The 26,549-nt window shown below is 48.8% G+C and overlaps 1 protein-coding gene across 4 annotated transcripts; it reads right to left on the bottom strand.

Moving 5' to 3' along the window:
• On the bottom strand, positions 1–26,298 carry SLC29A2 (solute carrier family 29 member 2). 4 transcript variants are annotated; one of them, XM_081891679.1, is made up of 14 exons: positions 22,671–22,717; positions 20,482–20,617; positions 19,192–19,297; positions 14,476–14,557; positions 12,890–13,077; positions 11,701–11,840; positions 10,089–10,223; positions 8,246–8,343; positions 6,644–6,728; positions 5,115–5,293; positions 4,875–4,980; positions 3,464–3,549; positions 2,099–2,298; positions 1,096–1,227 (listed from the first exon to the last, which is right to left on the bottom strand). In XM_081891679.1, exons 3-14 carry the CDS (start codon positions 19,218–19,220, stop codon positions 1,116–1,118), a joined length of 1,440 nt encoding a protein of 479 aa, XP_081747805.1. In that variant the 5' UTR covers positions 19,221–19,297; positions 20,482–20,617; positions 22,671–22,717; the 3' UTR covers positions 1,096–1,115. The 4 variants fall into 4 exon arrangements, with proteins under 4 accessions (XP_081747803.1, XP_081747805.1, XP_081747806.1 ...); XM_081891677.1 differs by lacking the exons at positions 20,482–20,617; positions 22,671–22,717 and adding an exon at positions 23,257–23,710 and having other exon boundaries at positions 1–1,227; XM_081891680.1 differs by lacking the exons at positions 20,482–20,617; positions 22,671–22,717 and adding an exon at positions 26,183–26,298 and having other exon boundaries at positions 19,192–19,291.
• Positions 26,299–26,549: the final 251 nt, after the last annotated feature.

The following is a 26,549-nucleotide window of genomic DNA, read 5'->3' as shown; positions in this document are numbered from 1 at the left end:
AATGAAAAAACAAAAACAAAACATTGGCAGTGTCCTCCATTACGTACCGGAGGGAAACAGCTTAGGAAAGCAGCTGCTTCAGGCTGAACAGCGGGGGCCTAACCCTGCTTTGAGCTTAGCCCTGCCAGCCTAAATGAGGCTCTTTTGGCCTGAAGAGAAGCTTGGTCAGATGTCAAATCTGACTAGTTTAAAGAGGCTACACATGATATTATTTCTCACCACTCCTATGCCTCTTTTTGCAGAGCCTCCACCAGCAGTCTTCCAGATGGTTTGGGCTACAGAAAGTGATGGTTGGGGCTGTTTGTCCCAAAACATATGGGGAACACCTGGTTGGGGAGACTGGAGGATGGACCCCTCTGGAAAGCAGTATCTGACATCTCGTGGACCTCTTTATCGGACAAGAACAAGTTTTAGCAGACGAGTTTGAAGCAATGCAAGCTGAGAAAACCAAACCATAAACTGGGCAGTGGGTGGGGGGGGGGAGAGCAGAGAGCTTGCCCTATATGGTTAATTTGAGATGGAAGCAACAAACCCAACCCCATTAATGGACTGGATACAGACTTCTCCCTTCTTTACCTACCGTCACCCTCCAGGAGGGTGTTCCGTAGAGCAAATGTGTGTTATGCAACAATACTTCCTCAAGTTGAAAGCAAAGGGAGAGCAAGAGTACGTGTGAGGATATTGCAAAATCCCCCTTTGTTGTGCGTCCTCAGCCAGGCACAAGTGGGAGAGGCAGAGCGGCTCCTCCACCTCCAGGGGCGTACGAAGGGGGCTTGCAAATGGCCCCTCCGTACCGCAGCCTTCCCTTGGCTTGGTAAAAATCCAGGAATCTTTCAGAAAAGTCCAAGCGTCTTAAAAAAAAAAATACATTCAGGCTCCTGGGGATTTAAAAGGGTAGCTGAGCGAACGTGAACTTCTGCATATACAGGAAAGAAAAACCAAAAAGAGCAGTTCCCTTTGTTGGAAGATGGTGGCAGAAGCCCACTTTGCTACCCAGAAGGATATTAGCTGCTACACAGAGGGCACACCTGGGAGGGAGAGAAGGGCAACCAGCCTCTCCTCAAGTCTTCAAGGCAGATGCTTTGCTGTTGCCGAGGTCCAGCAAGTCCTGGACATCAGAGCAAGGCCTTGAGGATGAAGGACAGCCCAGCTCCACAAGAGAGACCCAACGCCAGGAAAAACGTCATGATGGCTCCCGCCAATTCGCTCTCATGTGGTTGCACCTGCCTGGGGGCGGAAACAGAGAAGAAGACACTTTATAATCTGGCAGAAAAGGCCAAGGGCGAAGCCAAGGGGTGAAGTAATTGCCCCCCCCAAATCAAGTAAATAAATAAAAACAACTAACTGACCAACTGCATCTCAGATAACTTGGTTCTGTCCCCCTATAACATAAAGCCTGCCCCCCATAACATAAATCCTGGTTACACCCGTGGGAAAGCCCCTTCCTCTTTGCCCAACCCAGAGAGGAAACCAGGGCTGGATTCCAGCTACAGTTTGCAGCCTCCAATTATGAACGGCCTTTAAATACATTTTTTAAAAAACTCAATTTCAATTATTTTGCTCTCAAAGAAGATCACAAAAGTGTCTTAAGCTTTATGTCCGACGCAGAACACTCACAGGGCACGTTGGGATGCTCCTGCCGTTCAGAGGGTGCCAAAATGTGTGGGTCACTGCTACATAGAATCATAGAGTTGGAAGGGACCCCCGAGGGTCATCTAGTCCAACCCCTTGCACCCTTTATAAACTACATTTCCCAGGACTCATTGGCTATTAAAGTGGTATAAGAGAGTGCTTTAAGTGTGTGGTGTGGCCTAAGAGGAGCACAATGGTGGTGGCTCAGGGAGCCTTGCATGGAGAAGGTCCCTGGTTCAACCCCTGGCTTTGCCAGGTAGGGCTTGGCAGGACTTCCCTTGTCTGAAACCTTGGAGAGCCACTGCTGGTTAGTGCAGACCAGGGGCTGCCAATGTCTCAATGCAAAATAAATAAAGGGAACGAGCAATCCACTCTTGCAGACACACACACACACACACACACACACCATTCATAATGCTGCTTTTGGATGTTTCAGAAGGAGCGACGTCGCTCAGAGCACACTCACTTTGGGGCCAGGCACATGGTGAGGGAGACGAAGTAGCCATTGGAGAGGGAGAAGACGACCATGAAGAGGACGAACCAGGCATCCTGGCGGAAGAGCATGGGCAGGTATTCCCGCTGGGGGACATTGCACAGAAGCAGGAGTGGGACGAGCAGCAGGCGGAGCCCCACAACTGCAGGGAGCAGGCGCAGATGCTTCTCTGGCTGGGGAGAGCAAAAAGCAGCATTCTTTGCTTCATTACCCTATTTCCTAATAAATGTCCAAAGGTCTCATTTTATGACGTGATGGCTGTGAACCTCCATACCCACCCACCTACCCAAGTTTTCTTTCTCTTTCTTTTTATTTATACTATTTCACAATTCTTTCTGGATCATTATTTTAACTTCATAAGAACATCTTGATCTTTTTTTTAAAAAAGATTTCCAAGTACTGTATTTTTCCGTGTACAGTCATACCTCATGTTACGTTCTTTCAGGTTACTTCCGGGTTTCACCGCTCGCGCATGCGCAGAAGCCCAAAATGACATCACGTGCATGCGCAGAAGTGGCGAATCGCAACCCATGCATGCGCAGATGCGCCACTGCGGGTTGCACTATTTGCGAACAGGCCTCTGGAACGGATCCCGTTCGCAACTAGAGGTACCACTGTATAACGTGCCCCCATGAATACGACACCCCCTATTTTGGGGGGCTCAAAATTAAAAAAATGTACTATGCACCATCCATGTATAAGACAACCCCTTATTTTAAACTTCAAAAAATTAGGAAAATATATAGTCTTATACATGGTAAATACAGTAAATAAAACCTGCCTGGCCTCAAAAAGAGCAGAAGATCTTAAGATTCAAGCATATTCCTATGTAATGGGTGAGGAACCTTTTTCAAGCCAAGGGCTGCATATTCCCGTCTGGGCAACCTTTTGAGGGTCACATGCCAGTCGCAGGCAGGGCCAAATGCAAAAGAGGGAGGAGCAACAAACATAATTTTTACCTTTGTACACTAGGCTAGTTTCTATGAATGCTCATCCGGCTAGGAAGAGTCATTGCAAAAGTTCAAGGATGCCTCCTGTCCAAGCAAAAACACTTGGGAGAGTCCCAAGGACCGGGCAGAGAGACCTGGTGGACCACATGTGGTCTCCACCTGCTATAACAATCTCCCAAGTGTGAGATAAGGCTTCCTGAGCCTAGTGGCTCAAGCCCACAAAAGCTTTCCTTGAAATCAAAGTCTTGTAGGTGCCACATGCCTTATTTGCTTTTGTTATGGGAGGTTAACACTGCTGCCTCTCTGGAGTTCATCCAGAGATAGTCATAATAGGCACACTGTTTTTGGACAGCGTGGAGCCAATCCCACTTCAGACACTCATACTTACCCAGAGGAAATAGGAGGTAGCGCTGCGGCCCAGCCAGTCCATGACGTTGAACAGAAGAAAACAGCAGACAGGAGTGAAGAACTTCCCTAGGCATAAGAAAAAGACAGAGAAATAGGAGGGAGATGAATGCAACACTAACCTGTAATTAGATTTGCTTTGAAAAATCTGGTTTTGCTTACGTTTTATGTCTACTACTTTTAAAAAGTTTGGTTTAATTGGGATTTTCCTTACAAATGTTTTGTACCATTTCAGTAAACCGCTTAGAGGGGTTTTTGTCAATTAAGTGGTACACAAATCTTCTTTAAATATAAATAAAACTGAAGCTCTCATATGCCAGGTGTGAACAAAGCCCAGGTGTCCTTGATTCTTCACACTTGCCAGCCTCTCCTGCCACACTCTTTGAGAACCACTGGCCTAGCCCAATATTGTCTACTCTTGACTGGCAATGGCTCTCTGGGGACTGAGGCAGAGAAAATTCCTACACAATCCTTTTTTAACTAGAGATGTTGGAACCCTTCTGCAAGCAAAGTACAGTGGTACCTCAGGTTACATACGCTTCAGGTTACAGACGCTTCAGGTTACAGACTCTGCTAACCCAGAAATAGTACCTCGGGTTAAGAACTTTGCTTCAGGATAAGATAAGAACAGAAATCGTGCTCTGGCGGTATGGCGGCAGCTGGAGGCCCTATTAGCTAAAGTGGTGCTTCAGGTTAAGAACAGTTTCAGGTTAAGAACGGACCTCTGGAACAAATTAAGTTCTTAACCCGAGGTACCACTGTAAGTGCTTCACTGAGCCCGGCCTTGGCTGGGGAGGGCGGGGTATAAATAAAAAATTATTATTATTATTATTATTATTATTATTATTATTATTATTATTATTATCCCTGAGCCTCAGCCATCTTTCTAGGATGGTAAGCAATTGCCATAATAATAATAATAATAATAATAATAATAATAATAATAATAATAATTTATTTCTACCCCGTCCATCTGGCTGGGTTTCCCCAGCCACAAAACCTTAAAAGCAGACTAAAACTTCAAACATTAAAAACTTCCCTAAACAGGGCTGCCTCCAGATGTCTTCTAAAAGTCGGATAGTTGTTAGTTTCCTTGACATCTGATGGGAGGGCGTTCCACAGGGCGGGCACCACTACCAAGAAGGCCGAGTCTTGCTGTCTGTTTTGAAACGGCAGTGTCTCTCTAGGGCCTCAGACAAGGGTCTCTCCAAGCCCTCCATGGCAGTGCTACTGGGGACTTCTGAGCCTGGGGCTTTCTACCTGCAAGGTAGCTATACTACTGAGCTCCGTGGGCCTTTCTGTGGGGCTTCAGCTCTCAACTGCCTCTAGCCAGCTGGGACCGGCCCTCCTCATCCCTCCACCCCCAGCCCCCATTGAATCCCCCCATTACTCACTCCAGGTTTCGTTCTCTGACGTGCTGGCGACGCTGGCAGTGATGGCGGGAAACACAGACAGAGTGATGGAGAAGACCATGACGATGCAGAGGGCCATCTGCCAAATCTATAACCGGGAGGAAGAGAGCAATGTGAGCAAATTGGGTGCTGGCAAAACCAGTACCCTTGCTAAAACTATTCCCCCACCCATCCTAGTCTTGACGTTTCCCGTTACTTCACCCCTCCGGCCACAGTCCCTACCTTCCTGAGCACACCTAGGACTGACGGTTTCGGCGGAGGCAGGCCTGCCCCATTGTTCCCGTTCATAATCTCCAGGGGGCATTTTGAGTCTTCTTGCTCCAGGGCGATGGCAATCCCATTGCTCAAGCTCAGCGGCTCTCCTCCTTGGGTGGCACCCGGCACGGGGCCAAGGCCATCCTCTGGGGGCGGGACAGAAAAGGAGCCAATCAGCACATGGCAGAGTCAGGTGACCTACAGGCTCTAATCGCCTTCTATTCTGACACACACACACACACACACACACACACACAGAGTAGAACTTCAGTTTTCGAGTATCTCGGAAGCCTAACAATTTGGAACCCGAACACTGAAAACCCAGAATTAATTGCTTCCATTTCCGACTAATAATTACAATATTATTATATTTTGAGGTTTTTTTAGTATTGAGTGAGGGGTGTTTTTTATGACTACATCAGGAATTCCATTGTTGGTGTCAGGGAACTGCCATCGGAGCCAGAGGGAGAGGGAGGGCTCCAGAGGGATTCCGGAGAGCGTCCCGGGAGGGAGAGAAGCAGCCCATCTTCTGGGGAAGGAAATCAGCGTAGCACCAGTGGAGAAGGGGGGCAGATGGGGGAATCGGCGAGGTGGCTCCATGACTCCTCGCCGGGGACCAGCGGGGAGAGCATGGGTCCTCCGCTGCCCACACCCTCCCTGAGCAGAAGGCTTCCGTGCAGAGAGGGTAGGCGGAGACTAGGCGTCAAAGAGCTTCTTTGCTGGAAGAAGTTCAAGAAACGCCCACTGACGGATTCTGCCAGCGATTGAGACAGCCATGGGCGAGTGGCTGTCCGAACAGAAAGGGTTCACTCAGGCAACCCAGCCAGGTATGGCGCCGATTTACGCATGAGCAACCCCTAGAACCATTAAGTTGGGTTGCCATGTACCTTTAATTAATAATAATAATAATAATAATAATAATAATAATAATAATAATAATAATATCATTTGAGCTTTGAGGGGTTTTTTAAAAAAAAAACTTGCAATTTATTTATTTACTTTCTAACATTTATAGACCGCTTGATTATTAAAAAAAACAAAACAAAACCCTGAAAGCAGTTTACGAAGAAGTTAAACTGTCTAGATGCCAGCCAGGTAGAGGGAGACTTAACTGCCCACTTGGGGTGGCCAACGTGTAGCTCTCTAGATCAGGCTTCCTCAACCTCGGCCCTCCAGATGTTTTTGGCCTGCAGCTCCCATGATCCCTAGCTAGCAGGACCAGTGGTCAGGGATGATGGGAGCTGGAATCTCAAAACATCTGGAGGGCTGAGCTTGAGGAAGCCTGGCCTAGAGGTTGCTAGACTACAGCTCCCATCATCCCTAATCCCTGGTCTTGCTGGCTGGGGCTGCTGGGAGTCTAACAGCCTCTGGAGGGCCAAATATTTCCCCATCCTGCCCTACAATCTCCATTATTAAATTTGTGAATTGGTTCCACCATTTGGGAAGAACTCTCAAGGGGGGAGCCTGGCTGACCCACTCCTTGGGGGGCTGCTTACCTGGGGAAAGAAGCCCCGCCTTGGTCTCCAGCTCATACTCTGGCTCTTCCTGGGCTCTCCTGTGCAGGTGGTGGCGAGCAAAATCCTGCAGAGAAAAAAGGGAGCCGTGGTTGCAGATGGCAGGGTGTTTTTTGTTTAGTTTTACTTATTTATTAAAGTTCTTATGTTACATCGGTAAACATTATCGTATTACATCACAAGACTTATTATATTATAATTTTCAACATGTATACAAAGTTTATATACTAAAAGGAAAAGGAAAACAAGAACAAAAAACTATTCCAAAATCATATATGTACCAACACTTTGGACTTCCTGTCTATCCCTTTGTATATTCCTTTTTTTACAAATGAATGTACTCTTATTATTGTATATTTCATTACATTTTATCTAATACATTCCTATATCAATATGTACCTTTGGTCTTATTTCCCAACTCAGTCTCTCTCCAATGTCAATCAAATGCTAGCATAGATAGCGAACCTTTACTGTATTTTTGAACATATATCTTATATCTATCCCACTTTTCCATAAATTTTTGTTTTGAATTGCCTCTCAGGCTATTTGTCAACTGCGCCATTTCAGCAAATTCTTGTAGCTTGTTATGCCAATCCGTTATTTCCGGGACTCCTTCTTCCTTCCTTTGCCACCAAAGTCCGAGCTGCAGCCGTTGCATATAAAAATACCTCCCTAAAGGCATTTGGGATGTCCCTGCCAACAATACTTAACAGAAATGCCTCTGGTCTTTTTAGAAAGGTTATTCCAAGCATTTTTTTAAAACTCATCATAAATTAAGCCCCAAAACACTTTGATCTTCCTACACGTCCACCACCATGGCAGGGTGTTATCAGATTCCCCCATCACCTCTGCAAGGTAAGCTGATAAGGCTGAGAACACAATATGAGCCTCCTGGATCAGGCCAAAGGGGGACCCATCTAGGCTAGTATCCTGTTTTCTCAGTGGCTAAGCAGATGCCCATGGGAAGCCCCCCAAGCAGGACCTCCCCACTTGTTATTCCCAGCAGCTGGTATTCTGAGGCCTGCTATACTGCCTCCAACAGTGGGGGGGGGGGAGAATAAAGTTATAGCAAGTTCATAGACTTCACTTCCAGGCAACCCAGATGTTTGCATAAAGTTTGCGGGGAGGTTAGAGAACGCTGGCAATTTATTTATAATTTGTGGTGTGTGTGTGGGGGGGTAGACAGCATTGCATTGCAATGCAATGCAAAAAGAAGAAGTCAGATTTTTTTTTGGGGGGGGGAGTGAGTTCGTTGCACAGGAGTGCCAAATTGACTTTAATAGTGCAACCTGAATTTGTCAGAATGTGGGAATGAATCCCACTCGAAGATCGCGTCAGTCTGTAAGCGCCCAGAAAGCAGTTTATCTGCTGTACAAAAGGGGTGAAAATAAGGAGATGTGTACATGGTGCAGGGGGCGGGGGAAGAGATAATGATTGTCCACATCGCTTTAGCCTAGTTGGCTTTTAAAGTGGATTAGACCATGCCAGCACTCACAAATCTCCTCCTCCCCTCCTCAAACCCAGTGGAAAGAGCTCCCTCTTATTTTGCAAAACTAGGGTGTGGGAGAGAGCGCTTTGTCTCACCTTGTGGGGCAGCAAGATATAGCAGATGATCGAGATCAGGGTCCCAACACAGGGGGTGACAAAATAGCTCAAAGCGGAGGTCTGAGAATCCACACCACCTGAAAATCCAGAGAACGATGAGATGAGGATGGGCAGCCTACGGAGAGCACTTTCTGGACTACCCTTCTGGACTCACAGGGCTTTGACACAGCCCATGAGGGTGAGGAGTAAGTTGCTAGAACTCGCACCGTATTCCTTCCCCACAACCCTGCTATACATCTTGGCATAAATGCAAACAAACAAGCCCACAGTTAAACACTGCCTTATCACCTCCGAACCTCTACCAGTCACCAGTCGAGCTTCTGTCATATCACGGAATGCTCACAAATGTTTGGGGTGAAGATGTCTCAAGACAGAACGTGGAGAAGGGTGGGGGGCAGTTTTGGAAAGAGAAGTGATAACTCAGTATGCAGGAAGAAGGAATTCTCACATAGGAGGGGGTGAGGGACAGGAGAGGGGTTAGTAGGAAGGAGGAATTAAAGGCAGGAGTGCTGGGCAAGCTATGAGACTGAGCTGGGGAGTGGGTGGGTAAGGGGTGCCACAGCCACATTGCAGCAGAGTGCACAGAAAAACACAGAGCATTGCTGCGTTTCCCCCCCGCGATGCAGGTTGTATTCAAAACACCAACGAATTATTACTTGGTGCACCTCAGAGGTCCTTTCTTCTTGTTCCTGGAAGAGGCAAAGGCCTGAATGAAGAAAGAGGTGGGGAAGAGAGATGAAGAAGTGAGAAGCCTACAAAGAAAGGGGCAGTTGGGGGCGGAGTGGGGACTTCACATTGGGCCTAAGGAATGCATGTGTGCTTTTGGAAGGAATGAACAGGCAAGTGGGCTCAGAAGGGTGAGGCGTACTGAGGAGGAGGAGGAGAAGCATTTAAGCCCCCTTGAGATCATTGGAAGATAAAAGGTGGGACATAAATGTAATAGATGATAAATAAAATATAAGTGGTATTTTGGAGGGCAGCAAAGCAGCTCCGCCTCAGACCAACTGGGCGCTCCACATTAATAAGCCAAAGGCAGGCAATCTGAAGTTGCTGTTATTAAAATGCCTCTCCTGAAAGGGGGCCCACCACTTCCTGAGGCAGCCTGCTGCACAGCTGGGTGCCTCTTACTGTTTTCTTCCCCACCCCTGTAGATCAAGTTTGACAGGTGGAGAGGTGGGGATGCCCAGCTGTCAATCACCTGATGCCACAACGACATCAGATGACCTGCTTTTGGTCCAGTGCAGCATGTGACCCTTTGACGCTCCAACAAATCAGCTGATTATTGGGTTTCAAAGCACCGTCAGGGGCTCACTGCAAGCAGCAACGCTCAGCTGGTCATTAGGGCTTGCACAGAACTGAGGCAGACATCAGAGTGTCTCATGCTGCTCTCTGAAAAGGACCAATGGTCAGCTGAATGTTGATGCTTGCAAGCACCCTACAGGGCACTTTGAAGCCCTGGTGGTCAACTGTAAACCTGAGCCGTCCATGTCTTTACCTGCCCCACAGGTAGGGGCATATTAAGGCCCACAGACAGGCTGGACATTCCTCATCTCTGTCTTAATGTTCAGCAGAAATCTGCTCCCCTGCGATTTCCACTGTTTGGTTCTAAACTGACCCTCTGCAGCAACGGAGAACAGGTTGCTGCCATTTTTCATGCGACACTCCTTTCAGATATTTGAAGGTGGTTCTCCTTTCCCCCCTGGCCTCCTCGATCTTCTCTTCTCCATGCCAACCCGCCCCCCCTTCCCAGCACTTTCCCAGCGGGCCCTCAGAGGACTTGCTCTCCAGACCACACACTCCTCGTCCTCCTCACAATACTCACTGGCCATGGAGAGCAACATGGCGGTGGCTGCGAAGGTCCCAGCCATTCCTTGGCCGCTCAGGAAGAGAGTGCTGTAGCTTTGAGGGAAGGATCCCAGTTGCCCAAAGAGGCTGCCTTGCAAGACGGCGCAGAAGGCTGGAGAGAGGAGAGGAGAGAAAAAAGGTGGAGTTTGGGGGGCGAGAATGTCAGCAGCCAACATGCTTAGTGGCATTTTACTTCCTTATAAGCTCACACACCCAGGACTGGGACTAAGACCATGGTTGTGGAGGGGCAACCTTCCCCTTTCTCCCAAGCATTAAGAACCACAATCCCTCAGGGGAGATCATTCCTCACAGCCAGAGGAAGTTGTGCAAATTCCTCCCTCCCTCCCTTGTCCAGCATCTTCAGAAGACAGTTTCTGTCATAGGCTCAAGATGCATCTCTTTACCACGACCTTTGACACTGGCATTTTTAAACTGCTGTCACCTGTCCTAGGACTGTATGGTAAAGGCGGGTGAACAGCAGCAGCAGCAACAACAACAAATACCTTTTCTTAGATTGCAGTCCTAGAATGACAGATTTAGAAGGAGACTTGTAGGCCGTTTAGTCCAGGGGTGGAGAACTTGAGGTCTCGGAGAGGAGGGTTTCAAATGCGGCCCTCCAGTTCTATCTGGCCCTCAGAATTCTCCCCAAGCCACACCCCCTCACTGGCCCTGATTCACACCTCAAGTGTTTTTGCCTGGCCTTGATCTCTTGCTTGTCTGGATGGAGGATAAAGAGGGGTGTGTGTAGAAAACTAGCCTGAATAAAATTGACGCTTCTTGGCCCTGTATAGGATATAGAGTATCTCCACCCTCATAATTCAGCCCAGACACTGAGGTCCAGCGCCGAGGGCCTTCTGGCAAAAAGTGCAAAAAGTGCAGTTACAGGGAACCATGCAGAGGGCCTTCTCGGTAGTGGCACCTTCCCTGTGGAATGGCCTCCCATCAGGTGCCAGAGAGATAAACAATTATACAACTTTCTGTAGACATCTGAAGGCAGCCCTATATCAGGAAGCTTTTTAACGTCTGATGTTTCGTCGTGTTCTTTTATATTCTGTTAGAAGCCGCCCAGAGTGGCTGGGGCATCTCAGTCGGATGGGTGGAGCATATGTAATAAATTATGATTATAATTATGATTATAAAACTGCTCTTACCGTCCTAATCCTCAACCTGCCTTCCTGTAATTTAAGCACATCAGATCCAGTCTGAGCCAGCAAGTCTTTTACCCTCTTCAGAATGACGGCCCTTCCCCTCAGCCTTTTAAAATTACACTTCTGCTCCACCTTTCCTCCCAGAAATTCAGAGCCACAGATCCATGGTTCTCCTCACCCCTGTTTTATCCTCACAACAACCCTGTGAGGCTGTTCAGACCGAGGGACAGCAGCTGGCAAAAAGGTTTGGGGCCAAGCATGATTTGAACCTGGGTCTCCCTGGCCCTAGACTGACTCTCTAACCACTACACCAGACTGGCTCTCGGTCATTCTCTTCTCCAAACTCAAACCCTGGAGGTTACAGGTCTGCCACAGGACTTGGGAGCAGACGGCAATGGCGTTATTGCTCTGAGAGGGACAGCCAGGCCATGCAGAACTCACAGTTAATGAACCAGACGCTTGCCATGGTGATGGAGAAGAAACTCTGGGCCGGCATCTCCACCCTGACCAAGACGGCTGTCAGCACAAAGAGGAGCAGGATCCCGATCAGGCTGCTCAGGATTCGCACTTTGTCCGGAATGCTTTGCAGGGGTGGAAAGGAGAAAGATGAAAGCTTAAAGGTTGTGCTGCCTAGATAAGAGTCGGAGGGGGCTGAGCAGCTGGGAGATGCAGGGAAGGAAGGGAATTGAACCCACGGCTTCAACTTACAAGAAAGGAGGTTCCAGCTATACATCAGGAAGAATTTCCTGACCGTAAGAGCCGTTGGCAGTGGAACAGACTGCCACTGGAGGTTGTGGACTCTCCTTCACTGGAGTTCTTTAAGCATAGGCTGGATGGCCACCTATCATGGATGCTTTAGCTGAGATTCCTGGACTAGAGGACCCTTGGGGTCCCCTCCAACAATACAATTCTGGGATTCAACACTGATGCCAGGATTTGAACTGGGAACCTCCTGTATGCCAAGCAGAGACTCTACCACAGATCTATGACCCTCCGTCTCAGAAGGAAGTAGGTTTCTGGTCCACATGGTCCTGAATAAAGGGCTGATTTAAGTAGGAAGCTGACTTATACAGAGTCAGGCTGTTGGTCCTAGCTCAGTATTGTCTAAACGGACCGGCAGTGGCTCTTCAGGGTTTCAGTGGAGGACACTCCCAGCCCTTCCTGGGGATGCTGGGGATTGAACCCAGAACCTGCTGCATGCAGAGCAGATGTTCTACCAGTGAGCAGCAGCCCTCAAAACAAAGCAAGTTTCTGGTCTCTCTGCCTCAACTCTCCATATGTACTATGGAACCAAGAGTGGTCCTACCTCACAGGGCTGTTGCAAGCACACTCAAGGCTTTGTTGTGACTGACCCCTTATAGCGCAGTTTATAGAGAACACTTTGGACACATAGGTGGGGGCCAAGTCAAACAGTGGAAGGGGGAAGCAGGCCTGTACATTTTGCCTCACGTCTCAGGTTCTACAGACACTTGCTTTTCCTTCTTTTAAATGAAAGCTGGGAATCTGGAGATTACGCTTCACCCACGCCCAGAAAGGGAACCTGGGAGAGTGTGGAGACAGAGGTGGGCAACACCTGTCTTGGGCATGGGATCAGGGCCAAGATGGAGGAGCAAGAAGCAAGCTAGCTCACCATTGGTAGAGGAGGGAGTTGAGAAGGGTGAAGAGGAGCAGAGGCAGCTGGGAAAGAAGAGCCAGCCAGTTGCTGAAGTTAAAGTCATCACTGCAGTGGGATGAGGGTTCAAGTCCGAGGCCTGTCCAGTTCCCATCCTCCTCCTGGCCAGCTGAGCAGTTCCCCACAATGAGCCGAGACTGAAAATACTGAAAAGAAGGTTATACTCTGTTTGAACAGTTTCTGTGTGTTCAATTCCTCAGGAAGAGAGGGGCCGGGACTCCGACTCGCCCTAACCATTGTTATTTATTAGATATTTATACACCCCCTTTCATTGCAAGATCTCAGGGTGGTTCACAGGATAAAAATACAACACACATTGTTGGACCATTAAAGCTCTTCCCCTCTCAACCCACATGCGTGCAGGCTAATTGAGGCATGGTGCAAGGACACTTTGCACATGCTCCACTGCACCTTGCTCATGCCTGCCATGCTATGCAATCGATGGAAGTTCCAGGGCTGGCTATGGTGAGCTAAGCCCAAAACTCGACCCGTTTCCTCAAAGCACCAAACAACAGGAAGCCATGCTGCCATCGCAAACCGCCTCCATGACTGCGTGCCACTGGCACAATGGGGCTTCCATTTCCTCTGTTCCTTTTCCTCCAAAGGTGGGACTGCAGGGTTGGATAGGCAAAGAGCAATCCGTATATTTGTGCAGGTGTTTTTTTTAAACAAACAATTTACGGACTGATGCCAGAATGGGGTGGAAAGGCCTTGCGAATGAACACATCCGTGTGAAACGGACACTATCCTTTCCATTCCTGCTCCCAGGTTAAGTGGGATCCAGGGATGCAGCCTAATTCATTCTGGGGAAACGGCCTTAGAGTGGAGCTGGATTCAGAGTTTCCTCTTATTTTGAAGAACAAGAAATAGAAAGAAGTGAGTGTGCAACAAGGGCGATGATTCCTGGCGTGAGCTGCACATGGGATATTTAACCACGTCAATTTATGTTTTGCTAGATAGGCACACGACAGATGAAACTCACAGAGTTTCCCTTCCAGTTTCCTAGAGAGGTTTCTGTGAGAGACGCTCCCACTCTGCCTGGCCACCCTCTCTTACTCTTTCCACCATGCCAGCAACATAAGAACGTCTGCTAAGCTAGACCTAAGTATGTCTTTGTTACAGAATTACCATGTTAAGCCTGCCTGGACAAAGCTGCTGTATCTGTTAACTCTTCAAAAAGTATTCTGAGGGAGTAAATGTTTTTTTTTTAACCTTTTACAAGACTGTTTATGTGGTTGTTATTTCAAGGGAAAGAATAGGGGGAAATACAAGGGAGAAGGCAGTCTGCCTTAAAGCATCTTGGATTACTTAAACTGAAAAGGCTAAAACTAGCCTATCCAAACTTCCTTGTTAATCTGCAAAAGGATGCCTTCTGCTGAACTCTCAAAAGTGAAGGAGGAAGGATAATATCTAATAAAGATATCCTCTCTGAGCATCTACAGTATTCATATCCCAAACTTGTCCTGGGGCTCAGCCCTGGAGACGAGTCCCACCCCCCACTCCCCGATGCCCAGAGAAGAAGGTGCCTAAAGCAAAGGACCCACCGGTATGGCTGTGATGAAGAAGTTCCAGGGCAGGAGAGTTCCCAGGCCAAGGAGGAAGAAGATGATCCCCACACAATGGAACCTGGGGGTTTGGAGAGGAGAAGCAGCCATTAAACAGATGCAGCTGGGAGCAAATCAGGACACTCGTCCATCTAGCGCAGTATTGCCTGCTCTGGCTGGCAGCGGCTCTCCAGTGTCTCAGCCAGCAAGGGGGGCTTCCCCCATCACCAACTACCTGCTGATCCTGATCCTTCCTAACTGAAGGTGCCCCGATTGCATAGCAAGCAGTCTTAACGTTGAGCTATAGTCCTGCTTAAAAAAGAGTGATAAAGATTCTAGCCCTCAAGATTCTGAAAAATCAGGGCTAGATCAGGCTCAGTACTGCCTGCTCTGACTGGCAACAGCTCTCCATGGTCTCAGGCAGCCACCACCTGTCTCTTGATCCCTTTTAACTGAAGATGGTGGGAATTGAACGTGGGACTTTCTGTAAGCAGAGCAAGCATTCTACCACTGTACTACGTTCCCTCCCTCTCAAAAAGGAGTCAAAAGCAATTCAGGCTAGGCAGGTGGGTCATAAATACCACAATCCAAGCCCGCCGGTAACATCCTGCAATGTTTCCCCTCCACGAGAACACTGTGTAACTGTGGTCGCAGTGCTCAGAGTAGGGCTGGGCGGCTGGGCCTAACCAAAATTGAGTATCCTACAACGGCTCAAAGTGGCACTAGGTGAGGGAGATAAGGGGCAGTTGGAAAGGTAGCTACCGCATTTTTCGTCCTATAGGGCACACTGGCACATAGGACACACCTCGGTTTTTTGGGGGGGAAATGAATAAAAAAAAATTATTTCCCCCCCAGCCGCGGCTGCCGCCCCAAGCCTTGCACACGCCTGCCCGAAGCACGGGGCACCCTCCGGAGGGCTCCACCTGCTTTGGGTGGCAGGCTGCCGCCCCAAGCCTCACGCGCCTGGCGGGAGCTCCTGCCGGGCGCGCAAGGCTTGCAAACACTCGCCCGAAGCACAGGTAGGCCTCCAGAGGGCTCCCTGTGCTTTGGGCAACAGGCTTCCGCCCCAAGCCTCACGCGCTCGGCGGGACCTCCCGCCGGGCGCGCAAGGCTTGTGGACACTCGCTGGGGCTGCAGGCTGCTGTCCGCAAGTCTTGTGAGCCCGCGGGAACTCCCCCCGGGCTTGCAAGGCTTGCAGAGAACTTCCTGAAGCCTGGAGAGCGAGAGGGGTTGGTGCGCACCGACCCTTCTCGCTCTCCAGGCTTCAGCGAAAGCCTGCATTCGCCCCATAGGACGCACACACATTTCCCCTTCATTTTTGGAGGGGAAAAAGTGCGTCCTATGGGGCGAAAAATACGGTAGGTCCTGCTTTTGGGGTTTCTAGAACAATACAAGAACCAAAATACAGCTTTACTTTGAAATCTGCAATCTTCCCAATTTTGCAGCGCAGTTCCTCAGCCATTTGTACAGAAATGCGCATACAAATGTGCATTAAAGTGCGTATCTAAATATAATGCCCAAATGCATTAGGTTAGGGGAAACAGCTTTGCAAAAATGTCTCTTGTTAGGCAAAACTGCCTACAGAAATACGCTCATGAATTTTCACGAGTTCTTCCCACCACCAACATGAGAACAGAGGCGGAAATGTGGAGAGCTCAACTCCAGATCGGCAAAGTGGGGAAAGGAAACTAACAGTTTCTCCCACCCCTGCCTCCCAAAATTTTGGACCACAACTCCTATTACTGGGGCCGACTGAAGCTGTAGTCCAAAGTGTCTTAAGCGCCCCAGGTTACCAAAGGCTGGATCTGAAGCAGAGAGAAAGAGTGACAGATTTAATCTAATAAGCCGAAGGCATGTCTACATGACAAGGCCTTGCCTGGTAGCGGTTTCCGCCCTCCTCCCCGCCAATCTATTTACCACCCCATCTTCTTATCCCTCCCCCACCAGGCACACAAACGGAATGCTCATTTCTGGACAGGAAAAGCAGGTTTTGAGGAACCGATTCCTTTGTTTGCTGCTTTTTTAAAAAAAGAAAAGAAAAGAAAGAAGGGAAGCGGAAGATTTAAGTCGCCAGTGCACATGTGGCAGCACTGGGGAGGGGAACAGGGTACCTAAAGGAAATCTGTGCACCTGCCCAGAAAACTGGAAACTCAACACTTCTAATCGTTATACTGTAAGTAACTCGTGCAACTTGACTAATCCAGGTGTGAAACATTCCATTCCCTCCCCAAACACATACCTGAGTATGCAGAGAAGGAAACCCAAGAAGGCACACCTAGGCGGCTGCATTTTGTAACTGAAAACAACTGGGGAGGTGAGGCTTATACAACTGGTCCAATTCGGAGTTAACGAAAAAAATTGTGTCATGTGCAGAGCAGAAATAACGGGCTGCATCCAACTAACTAACTAACTCATAATGATTTTTTATTATTCATATGCAGGGCCGGATTTAGGTTTGATGAGGCCCTAAGCTACTGAAGGTAATGGGGCCATTTATATGTCCAGCTGTGCTTTGTCAACAACAAATTGTTGCTGTTTTTTTGTTTTGAATATATGCTATATGGTAATTTATAGGTATCTAAAGCCATTTGCACAAAACAAAATATGCTTTTTATCTTATATTTTGGAAATGTACACCCAGTGGTTTTTTCCCCTTTAATTTTTTTCTGGGGCCCCCAAGAGAGTGGGGCCCTAAGCTATAGCTTGTTTAGCTTATATGTAAATCTGGCACTGGTTTGGAAGGGTCCCCTCATCTAGTCCAACCCCCTGCAATGCAGGAATCACAGCTAAAGAATCCCTGACAGGTGGCCATCCAACCTCTGCTTAAAAATCATCAATGAAGGAGAGGCCACCACCTTCCGCTGTCAAGCAGCTCTTACCCTCAGAAATTTCTTCCTAATGTTTAACAGGAATCTCCTTGCTTGTCATTTGAATCCTTTGGTTGGAGTCCTAACCTCCAGAGCAGCTCAAAGCAAGCTTGCTCTGTCTTCCATGTGGCAACGTCCTCCAGATATTTGAAGATGGTTATTGTATCAGCTCTCAGTCTCCTCTCCTCCAAGCTAAACCTACCCAACTCCCCAGTGGCGTAGCGTGGGTTGTCAGCACCCGGGGCAAGGCAAGTAATTTGCGCCCCCTAACCCGTGGATTTTAGCACTTGGGCAGAGAGCTGCGAGTACGAGCGCGCCCCCCCAGAGGTTGCGCCCGGTGCGGCCGGCCCCCCCTGCACCCCCACGCTACGCCACTGCAACTCCCTCAACTGTTCCTAATTGAGGTTTGTAGATTTTCATTCTTCCGCCCCTTTGGTCCTGCTCCACCCTTCCCCATCCACTCCACTGGGCATCATGGATTCATTGTATTCGTCCAGGAGTGGGGGGGGGTGGACCTGCAGCCCTCCAAATATCTCTGGGCTTTAAATCCCATCCTAGAGGGACCCTGTTTGAAATCAGTGGGCATGACTGACTTAGGTCCATTCATTTCAACGGCTATACTCTGAGTACTGTATAACGAAATTGTGTTGTTAATATTTTGTTGAGAGCCACCCAGAGTGGCTGGAGCAATCCGGTCAGGTGGGTGGCATATGAACAGTTCCAGATTTACGTATAAGCTAAACAAGCTATAGCTTAGGGCCCCACTCTCTTGGGGGCCCCCAAAAAATTTAAAGGGAAAAAAACCTGGATGTACATTTCCAAAATATAAGGTAATAAAACAACACACACACACAGCAACAGTGTTTTGTGTTGTGTAGGCTCTGCTTCCAACTATGATTTGTATGACTCTGCTTCCAACTGCGATTCTAAGGTTCATTGCAGTTCTGCAAACACGGGCAAATTTATTATTTTTTATTGCACTTATATCCCACCTTTTTTCTCCAGGGAGTTCAAGGTCATGTACATTGTTCTCCTCCTCCTTATTAAATCCCCACAACAACCCTGTGAGGTAGGTTAGGTTGAGAGGAAGTGATTGACCCAGGGTCACCCAGTGAGCTTTGTGGCCAAGTGGGGATTTGAACCCTGGTTTCTCAGGTCCTAGTCAGACACTCAGGTGTGTTTTTTAACCACCTTTGTACCCTACAAATCCCCTAAGAAGCTCATGAGACCATCCCATTTTATCCTCCCCGTAAGACATGATGAGGGACGCAGGTGGCACTGTGGGTTAAACCACAGAGCCTAGGACTTGCCGATCGGAAGGTTAGCGGTTCGAATCCCCGTGACGGTGTGAGCTCCCGTTGCCGGTTCCCTCAGCCGGTTCCCTCGGCCAATAAAGCGAGATGAGCGCCGCAACCCCAGAGTCGGTCACGACTGGACCTAATGGTCAGGGGTCCCTTTACTTTTAAGCCATGATGGGCCAAAGAAAAGCTTTATGGATTTTGAACCCAGAACTCTCCCCACTCTGGCCCACCACACTCGACTACACCCCACAGGCCCATGAGCAACCTCTGCTTGAGAAGGGATTCTGTTTAACTCAACAACAAATAAATAAACAAACCACCCTCTAACATGAAAAATAGTAACTCATCCATGAGGGGGTGTCACGTTCAGGACTCTTGTGTATGTTACAAAATCCCTACCCAAAAGGCTCAGGAAGCAATGTGCTCAAAGGTATTATTCTCACGTTTCAGTCTCTGCAAGTGGTTCTGAGGGTTAAGGTGCTTATTATCCCAGCTCTTTTCAAAGTATATTCTCCCCAAGTCAGATCTCACGGGGCTTTGATACTTACGAGTCTTTGGGGGTCTCCTGAGAAGCCATCGGGAACCAGTTACACCTCCTAAGCGGGAGGCAGGAACAGTGGCAGGAGTCTGGCCCCTGTCAAAGCACAGCTGCACCTGAAAGGGAATTGAAAAAAGTCGTAACAGAAGGGAAAACTCCATCCACGAAGGACGAAAAAGCTAATAAACTCGGATTATGCCCATCTCAAGCGTTCGGGAGGTTCTGAGAACTCCAGCTTTCAAAGAGGGGATTTGAAAAAGCAATGAAAGGCAGGAGGAACTGCACCCCAGATCTGTGCAAAAAAAAGCACAATAAAGCACCCCAAGGGTTGACAGGACCCTGCCTCACCCCGTAAGAGAAAGATCCCCAGACCATTGGTCCCAGGGAATGGCTGAGATGCCCGCTTCCCTGCTCTCGTGACATGTGTGAATCAGATGCAACCGCTCACTGCTGCAGAGGTCTTTTCCAGCCCAATGGCGACATGCCAGCAGTTGGCAGGGCCAGAGGCAAAAGTGTTCAAAGCAACAAATGTGAATTTTACCCTTCTGCGCACACCCCTCTCTGTCCTCCATCCAGGCTCAGAAGAGGCATTCTTAGAGTTCGAGGACATTTTGCAGACAAGCAAACACAGTCGAGGCCAGTGAGGGCCATGAATTTGAAAGACCCAATAGGGAAGGCTGCAGGGTCACATTTAGCCCTCGGGCCTGAGATTCCCTAATGAGAGAAATGCACTCTGCATGCTCCCAGAGGCATTCTTTTTCTGTTACTACTTCCTATATTCTGCCTTGATCATATAACTGTCGAGTTGGAAGGTGTCCGAGACCAGCCCCCTGGAATGCAGGAATAGGCAGCTGTCCCACATTAAGGATCGAACCTGCAACCTTAGCCATATCAGCACTACTCTCTAACCCACTGAGCTATGGCTCTAAGGCTGAGTCAGATGAAGCCCTACAACCGTTATCCTGCCCAGTGGCGTAGCGTGGGGGGTGCAGGGGGGCCGGCCGCACTGGGCGCAACATCTGGGGGTTAGGGTTAGGGGGCGCAAATCCACAGGTTAGGGGGCACAAATTACTTGCCTTGCCCCGGGTTCTGACAACCCAAGCTACGCCACTGATCCTGCCCGCGCCTTCAACAACTCAAATGGAGGCCAAGAGTGTCCTCAAGCCACAAAACAGAAGGGAGAGGCAGGGTCTTACTCTTGCACATGCTCAGAGACACTCTCCTCTTTATTACTGCTTCACACTCTGCAGGGATGGACACAAAGCATTCAAAGATTGACAAAGGAGGAAAGACAACTGACCCACAGCGCTGAATCGGTCCTAGTTCAGGCCCAAACAGGCATCCTGGAAAACTGCATAGGCCTTCGGCCCGACCCAACTTCAGGGCTCGTCTTATGTTCCAAGGCCTCAGGTCTGTTCTGAATACCAGGATGAGCCCTGCAAAAATGTGTAGCAATGACAAAGGCGAGAGTGTCTCTGAGAATGTGCAGAGTTGGACCCTGCCCCTCCTCAGTGCCTGGGCTTGCGGGGCAAAGAATTTAAGCACTAGTGTGGAAGTGTGTAAAATGGAAGGGAATTTGCCATTACAGCATTTGCCAAGGTGGTGTTTTCCAGACCTAATGGACAACAACACCCATCAGACCCAGCCAGTAAAAGTGTGATCGCTGGGGCTGATGGGACTTGTAGTCCAAAACATCTGGAAGGCACCCAGGTTAGGGAAAGCTGGGTTATTATTATATCTAATGCTGGACATTTGTGATTGTTATTTAATAAATAATAATAATTGTTATTTGCATGCTAGTTTTACCTGGTTTTCTCCTGATTTTAAAACAACTTAAATAGATACATTATAGACATATTTCTACAGTACTCTAGGGGTCGTTTTAGCCAAAAACCTATGTATACATTTTAACTTGCTTTAAAAAAAAAAAAAAAGCAACAACAAGCAATCCAGTACGAAACAGAATAATCTGGTTCTTCCTTCCAAAACTTCAGGCCCCAAATAGGCGTCAAAGAGTTAACGTAAATTCCTGGTTATTTTGCAACACGAAAAATAAGGAAGTAAACGGAATAAGCATAACCTCTTAAATCCAGATGCACAGACTGGAATTCACCCTGGGAAAAGTTATCAAGGGAATTGTTGTTTTTACACACACACACACACACACACACACACACACACACACACACAGAGCCTACTCACATTGCTATCACCCCCTCCAAAAACTTCAGCTGACTGCTCAGGTAAGGTCTGTTAGTCACCACATTATACACTTCGAACAACATTTGGGATTGCCCAATCAGGAATTTGCAAAGGCCTGGTCAAAGGCCATGGGAGGTTTTCATCCTTGCAAATGCTTTTGTTGACAATGGCCTCTGGTTACCCTCCTCCTCTCAAATTCCACCCCCTCTGCAGTTTTTTTTTTTAAATTAAGTGTTCGTTTATCTTTCACAGGTAATACAAGGCAAGGAACAAAGGAAACAAATAATATTTTCCCCCTCCCCCTGGAACAGTCTCAGAAATATGTCCAAGAAAGAAAAGAAAAAAAGTGAATTCCACCACATATCAAGTACCAAATAAATGTATCTGTCAATAATTGTCCACAGGTCACAGGAGGTCAAAATTTGTGCTTTTTTATAGCATATGAAATAAAACCAAGCCATTTTTTTGGTCTGCCTTTTTGCCTTTGTTTTCTACAAGTTTGGGCAGTTAAAGCACTAGGAAGTCGAACAGAATACAGGAATACAGGAGCCCAGCTGAGGCATCACTCTTTACCTCACACCAGGACTCTGATTTTGGGGCAATAAGAAAGCTATGTTTATTGCAGGAAGTAAGTACTTGAAAGGAAAGATCCCAGTTCTGTCTAACCAAGGGGGAGATGCAAAGAGTCAGCCAGGCTTGATCTAGGTCAGGAGTCTCCCTGTAGTTTTCGGCTGAGATGAGGTGGTTGCTTAGATGAGAATGCTGCCCTCCTACGCCTTGGGTAGCTTTAAGAGTATTTCCCAAATTCTTGGAGCTATCAATGGGCATGAGCCACAATGGCTATGTTCTACCAACACTGTGCAGTGTGCCTCTGAATGTCCATTGTTGGAGGTGTGAACTAATGCAGCAGCCAGGCTCTGCCTATGAACTGGCTCACAGTTCAGGGGTCAAAAGACCATAATACAGTGGTACCTCGCAAGACGAAATTAATTCGTTCTGCGAGTTTTTCCGTCTTGCGAATTTTTCGTCTTGCGAAGCACGGATTCCCTGGGTATTAACGGTTTTAAGAAAAGGGAAACAAACTTGAAAGACGTTTTCATCTTGCGAAGCAAGCCCATAAGGAAATTCGTCTTGCGAAGCAACTCAAAAAACGAAAAACTCTTTCGTCTTGCGAGTTTTTCGTCTTATGAGGCATTCGTCTTGTGAGGTACCACTGTAACACGAGAAGAGCCTTGTGGCCCATGTAGTCCAGCATCCTGTTCTCACAGGGTTCAGCCAGGTACTTACGGGAAACCTGCAAGCAGGATTCGAACACAAGAGCCCTCTCCCCTCCTGTGGTTTCTGGTGCCTGGGATTCCACCAAATAACCTCTGGTGGCCCAGAGAGAAAGTTTGGAAGGGTCAGTTTTGAAAAACAGGCTCAACACCTGGCAATCTTCCCCCTCCCATCCCAGGCGTAGGAAAGATACAGGCTGGGCTAGGGAAGAACTCTGCACAAGTTCAGGGGCACAGCTGCTTCTTGCTAGTCACTTAGTAGTAGAGCATCTGCCTTGCAAGCAGATTGCCCCCCCCCCAGGTCCTATCCCCAGCATCTCCAGGCTGGGCTAGGAATGTCCCCCCACCTGAAACCTTGGACATCTGCTGCCAGTCAGTGTAAACAGTACAGAGCTACACGGACCAGGATAAAGTCCTGTGTGCTTGTTTGCTCTAAAACTGCACCCTGATGTTGAAAATGTCCCCCCCCGTCTCTGACTGGTCTCTAGAAAAGGCATTTTTTAAAAAGAAGCTAGGCTTGAGCCCCTGCACCTGTTTTCGCCTCCCCCACCCCCAGGCCCTCGAAATCTTCTTAAGCCATCCTCTTCCAGAGGCCCTACCTTGAGTTTGGAAGGGTCATATTCCTATGCAATACAGAGTCACTTCGCTTCGGATCATGGGAGCACGCTCGGGCATCCTTCCTCCCGTTCCTGCACCCCCGGACCTCTTCGCGGCGCTCGGGGCCGCTGCGGGCTGGGCGCTGCAAGGGGCGCCAGGCTCACCTGCCTCTGCGGAGCTCCAGCCCCCGAGGGCGGCGCTGCTTGCTGCCGCTGCCGCCGCTGCCGCCGCTGCCCGGCCTCGCCTCCATGAGGCTGGAGATGCCGGCGAGACAGGAGAGCCTCTCTGCCGCCGTCGCCCTTGGAGGGTCAGGGAGGAGCCGGCCTCGGAGTCTGCGTACAGGAGCGCGCCTGGGAAAGAGGCCGCCTCTCCCCACCCCTCTCTCGGTCTGCTTGTCCGCCGGCACCCTGAGAATGGCCGGCGGAGCCGACCGGCAGGGAGAGACCAAGGGGGGGAAATGGGGGGATGAGCCGACGGAGCAAAGGGGATCTCTGGGGGAAATGGGCATTTCCAGTTGTCACCGGCAGGGCTAGCAATTAGGCCAACCGGCAGCTGCCTATCTAGGTCGCAGCGCCAGTGGCGTAGCGTGGGTTGTCAGCACCCGGGGTAAGGCAAGTAATTTGCGCCCCCTAACCCGTGGATTTGCGCCCCCTAACCCTAACCCCCAGATGTTGCGCCCGGTGCGGCCGGCCCCCCCTGCACCCCCACGCTACGCCACTGCGCAGCGCTGAATTTTGAGGGGCGCATTTTTTACACAGATTCGCTTTTGTTGCATCTTATCTGTTCCAGGCAATATTTTACTTTTATTTCAGATCTTTCAATGCCGTTTCTCAGAGCTCAGAGAATCAGCACTTTACTTGACGGAATGGGTGGCAAACTGTAAAAAAGAGAAGAAGACTACGAATTGGAAATGGAGATGCCATATGTCCTTTTCCTTGTTTATTTGGTTGTTTTGCGACAGGAGAAAAGCTTTAATAAAAGCTAATTTTAAAATGGCAAAGGAAAATCTGGATGGGCCCGAAATTGAAACTTTTAAGAAACCTAAATGTTGACATCGCAATTCACAAGTTGAATCAGAATGATTTGCGTGCCAAACCGTGGTCTTTTGTCCTTGAGAATTGGTGTCATACAAGTCCACGCAAATGTCAGCACTCTGGTGGGCGTGTTCCAAAATAGCTGAAGGTTCTGGGCAGCCCTCAAGGGCAGCCCTCCGTGGAGTGGATTACAGCAGTCTAAGCCCAATGTTACTAGAGCATGGATTCCCGTAGCAAATCGAAATGGAACTTCCATGTCCTGCCACACTCTTCCCTTAAAGGCCTGTGGAGACAGATGATGGACAGAGCGCTGTTGCCTTCACACCCTGTTTCTGGGCTTCTCAGTGGCATCTATGGGAAACTGGATGGGGGAGCTCTGTGGGCTTTTAGAGCTGATCCTACCAGGGCCAGCTCAATACATTTTGGCACCTGAGGCAGACCTCAAAATGGCACACGCACCCTCCCTGCCGTGGAAGAAGGGGTGAAGGAAGTTCTACACCAGGAACAAAGGGGTGGGGGAGATAAAGAGCTACATCAGGATCTGCTGCCCTTGCGAATCCTGCCGCCTGAGGCAATCACCTCACCTTGCCTCATGGGTGGGCCGGCCCTGGATACTGCAAGCCTACTTTCTTATGGAGAACAGGCTGGAACTCGCCATCCTTCCCCACTCCTCACCCCTTGGTGAGTCTTTTGCATGACAATGTAATATTAATATGTTCATAGGAGTCTTTGCATCTGAGCCCCTCATTGCACTGACCCCTGCCCTGTCCTTTCCGCTGCTGAGATCTTGGTTGCTACTTACCATTTCCACAGTTCGGGGGGGACTGTGAACACACTATGCATTTAAACCTACCCTGCTCCAAGAATCCTGGGAACCATAGTTTGCTAAGGTGCTGGAAAGTGAGGGGTGCACTACAGTTCCCAGGATTCTTTGAGGAAATGCCGGTTTCTGGGACTCACAGGGGTGGAGAATTGCTGTTGTGCTGCTGGGGTCCTCCTTTTAGGTTTCCCCACAAGGGTGTCTGGTTGGCCACTGTGAGAACAGTATCCTGGACTAGATCCAGCCATCAGGCTCTTCTGGGGTTATTCACTTATTCTCCCTCAGGCTAAACATGCCCTGCTCTTTTAACCACTGCTTATAGGACTTGGTTCCCAGAACCACTCACGCCATCCTGGTCCCCTCTGGGCATGCCATCAGTGCAGACAGTGCAGGTGGCCTCTGCCCTGAGGATCTTACAATCAGAAGTCTGGCGCGCAGGAAGGAACAGAGGAAGGAGAAGGAAACGGTGCAGGGTTAAGCATGGAAAGAGTCTGCGGTTGTTTCAGTTGCAGGTAGCCAGGCTTAGCTCCAGTTTTTGCCGCGAGACCACATAACACCGGTCTTGAAAGACCTACATTGGCTCCCAGTACGTTTCGGAGCACAATTCAAAGTGTTGACCTTTAAAGCCCTAAACGGCCTCGGCCCAGTAGACCTGAAGGAGCGTCTCCACCCCCATCCTTCTGCCCGGACGCTGAGGTCCAGCGCCGAGGGCCTTCTGGTGGTTCCCTCATTGCGAGAATCAAAGCTACAGGCAACGAGGCAGAGGGCCTTCTCGGTAGTGGCGCCCGCCCTGTGGAATGCCCTTCCACCAGATGTCAAAGAGATAAACAACTACCTGACATTCAGAAGACATCTTAAGGCAGACCTGTTCAGGGAAGTTGTGTGACATTTTAGTGTATTTTTGGTCTCTGTGGGAAGCCGCCCAGAGTGGCTGAGGAAACCCAGCCAGATGGGCGGGGTACAAATACTAAATTATTATTATTATTATTATTGCTACTGCAGGAGAACGGAACTATGCAATTACGAAACAAGTCGTACAATTTAAAACAAGCTGAAATGAGGTTGTTTACACACTTACTTTTCAGTCACCTCTGGAAGTCAGGGCTAAACAAAGCAATGTATCTCACCGTTCGCCATGCTTCCTTGGTAATGGCGCTCTGCATGCCACAGCCACAGCTGCTGTGAGTGAGAAAGGGAAGTTCTTCTGTTCTTCTTGAGGTTTCCGTTTAAGTTCCCGCCAAGAGGCGATGACTGGGAGGCTGTGACTCCTTGCAAAGTCCTTCTCTAACCCAGCAGAGGGCACTAAGAGGCCTTATTATGCAGGAGCAGAAGAAGGGAGGTGGGACATCTTTCAGCTCAGGTTGTTCTTCTTATTTTAAATTTGTTATTGATTTATCATAAACACTTGTACAAGATAAGACATAACCACCATACATGGAGC

The sequence above is a fragment of the Podarcis melisellensis genome (assembly GCF_964234715.1).
Source record: "Podarcis melisellensis genome assembly, chromosome: 16".
Classification (NCBI taxonomy): domain Eukaryota; kingdom Metazoa; phylum Chordata; class Lepidosauria; order Squamata; family Lacertidae; genus Podarcis; species Podarcis melisellensis.
This window is presented reverse-complemented; position numbering and strand designations above follow the sequence as displayed.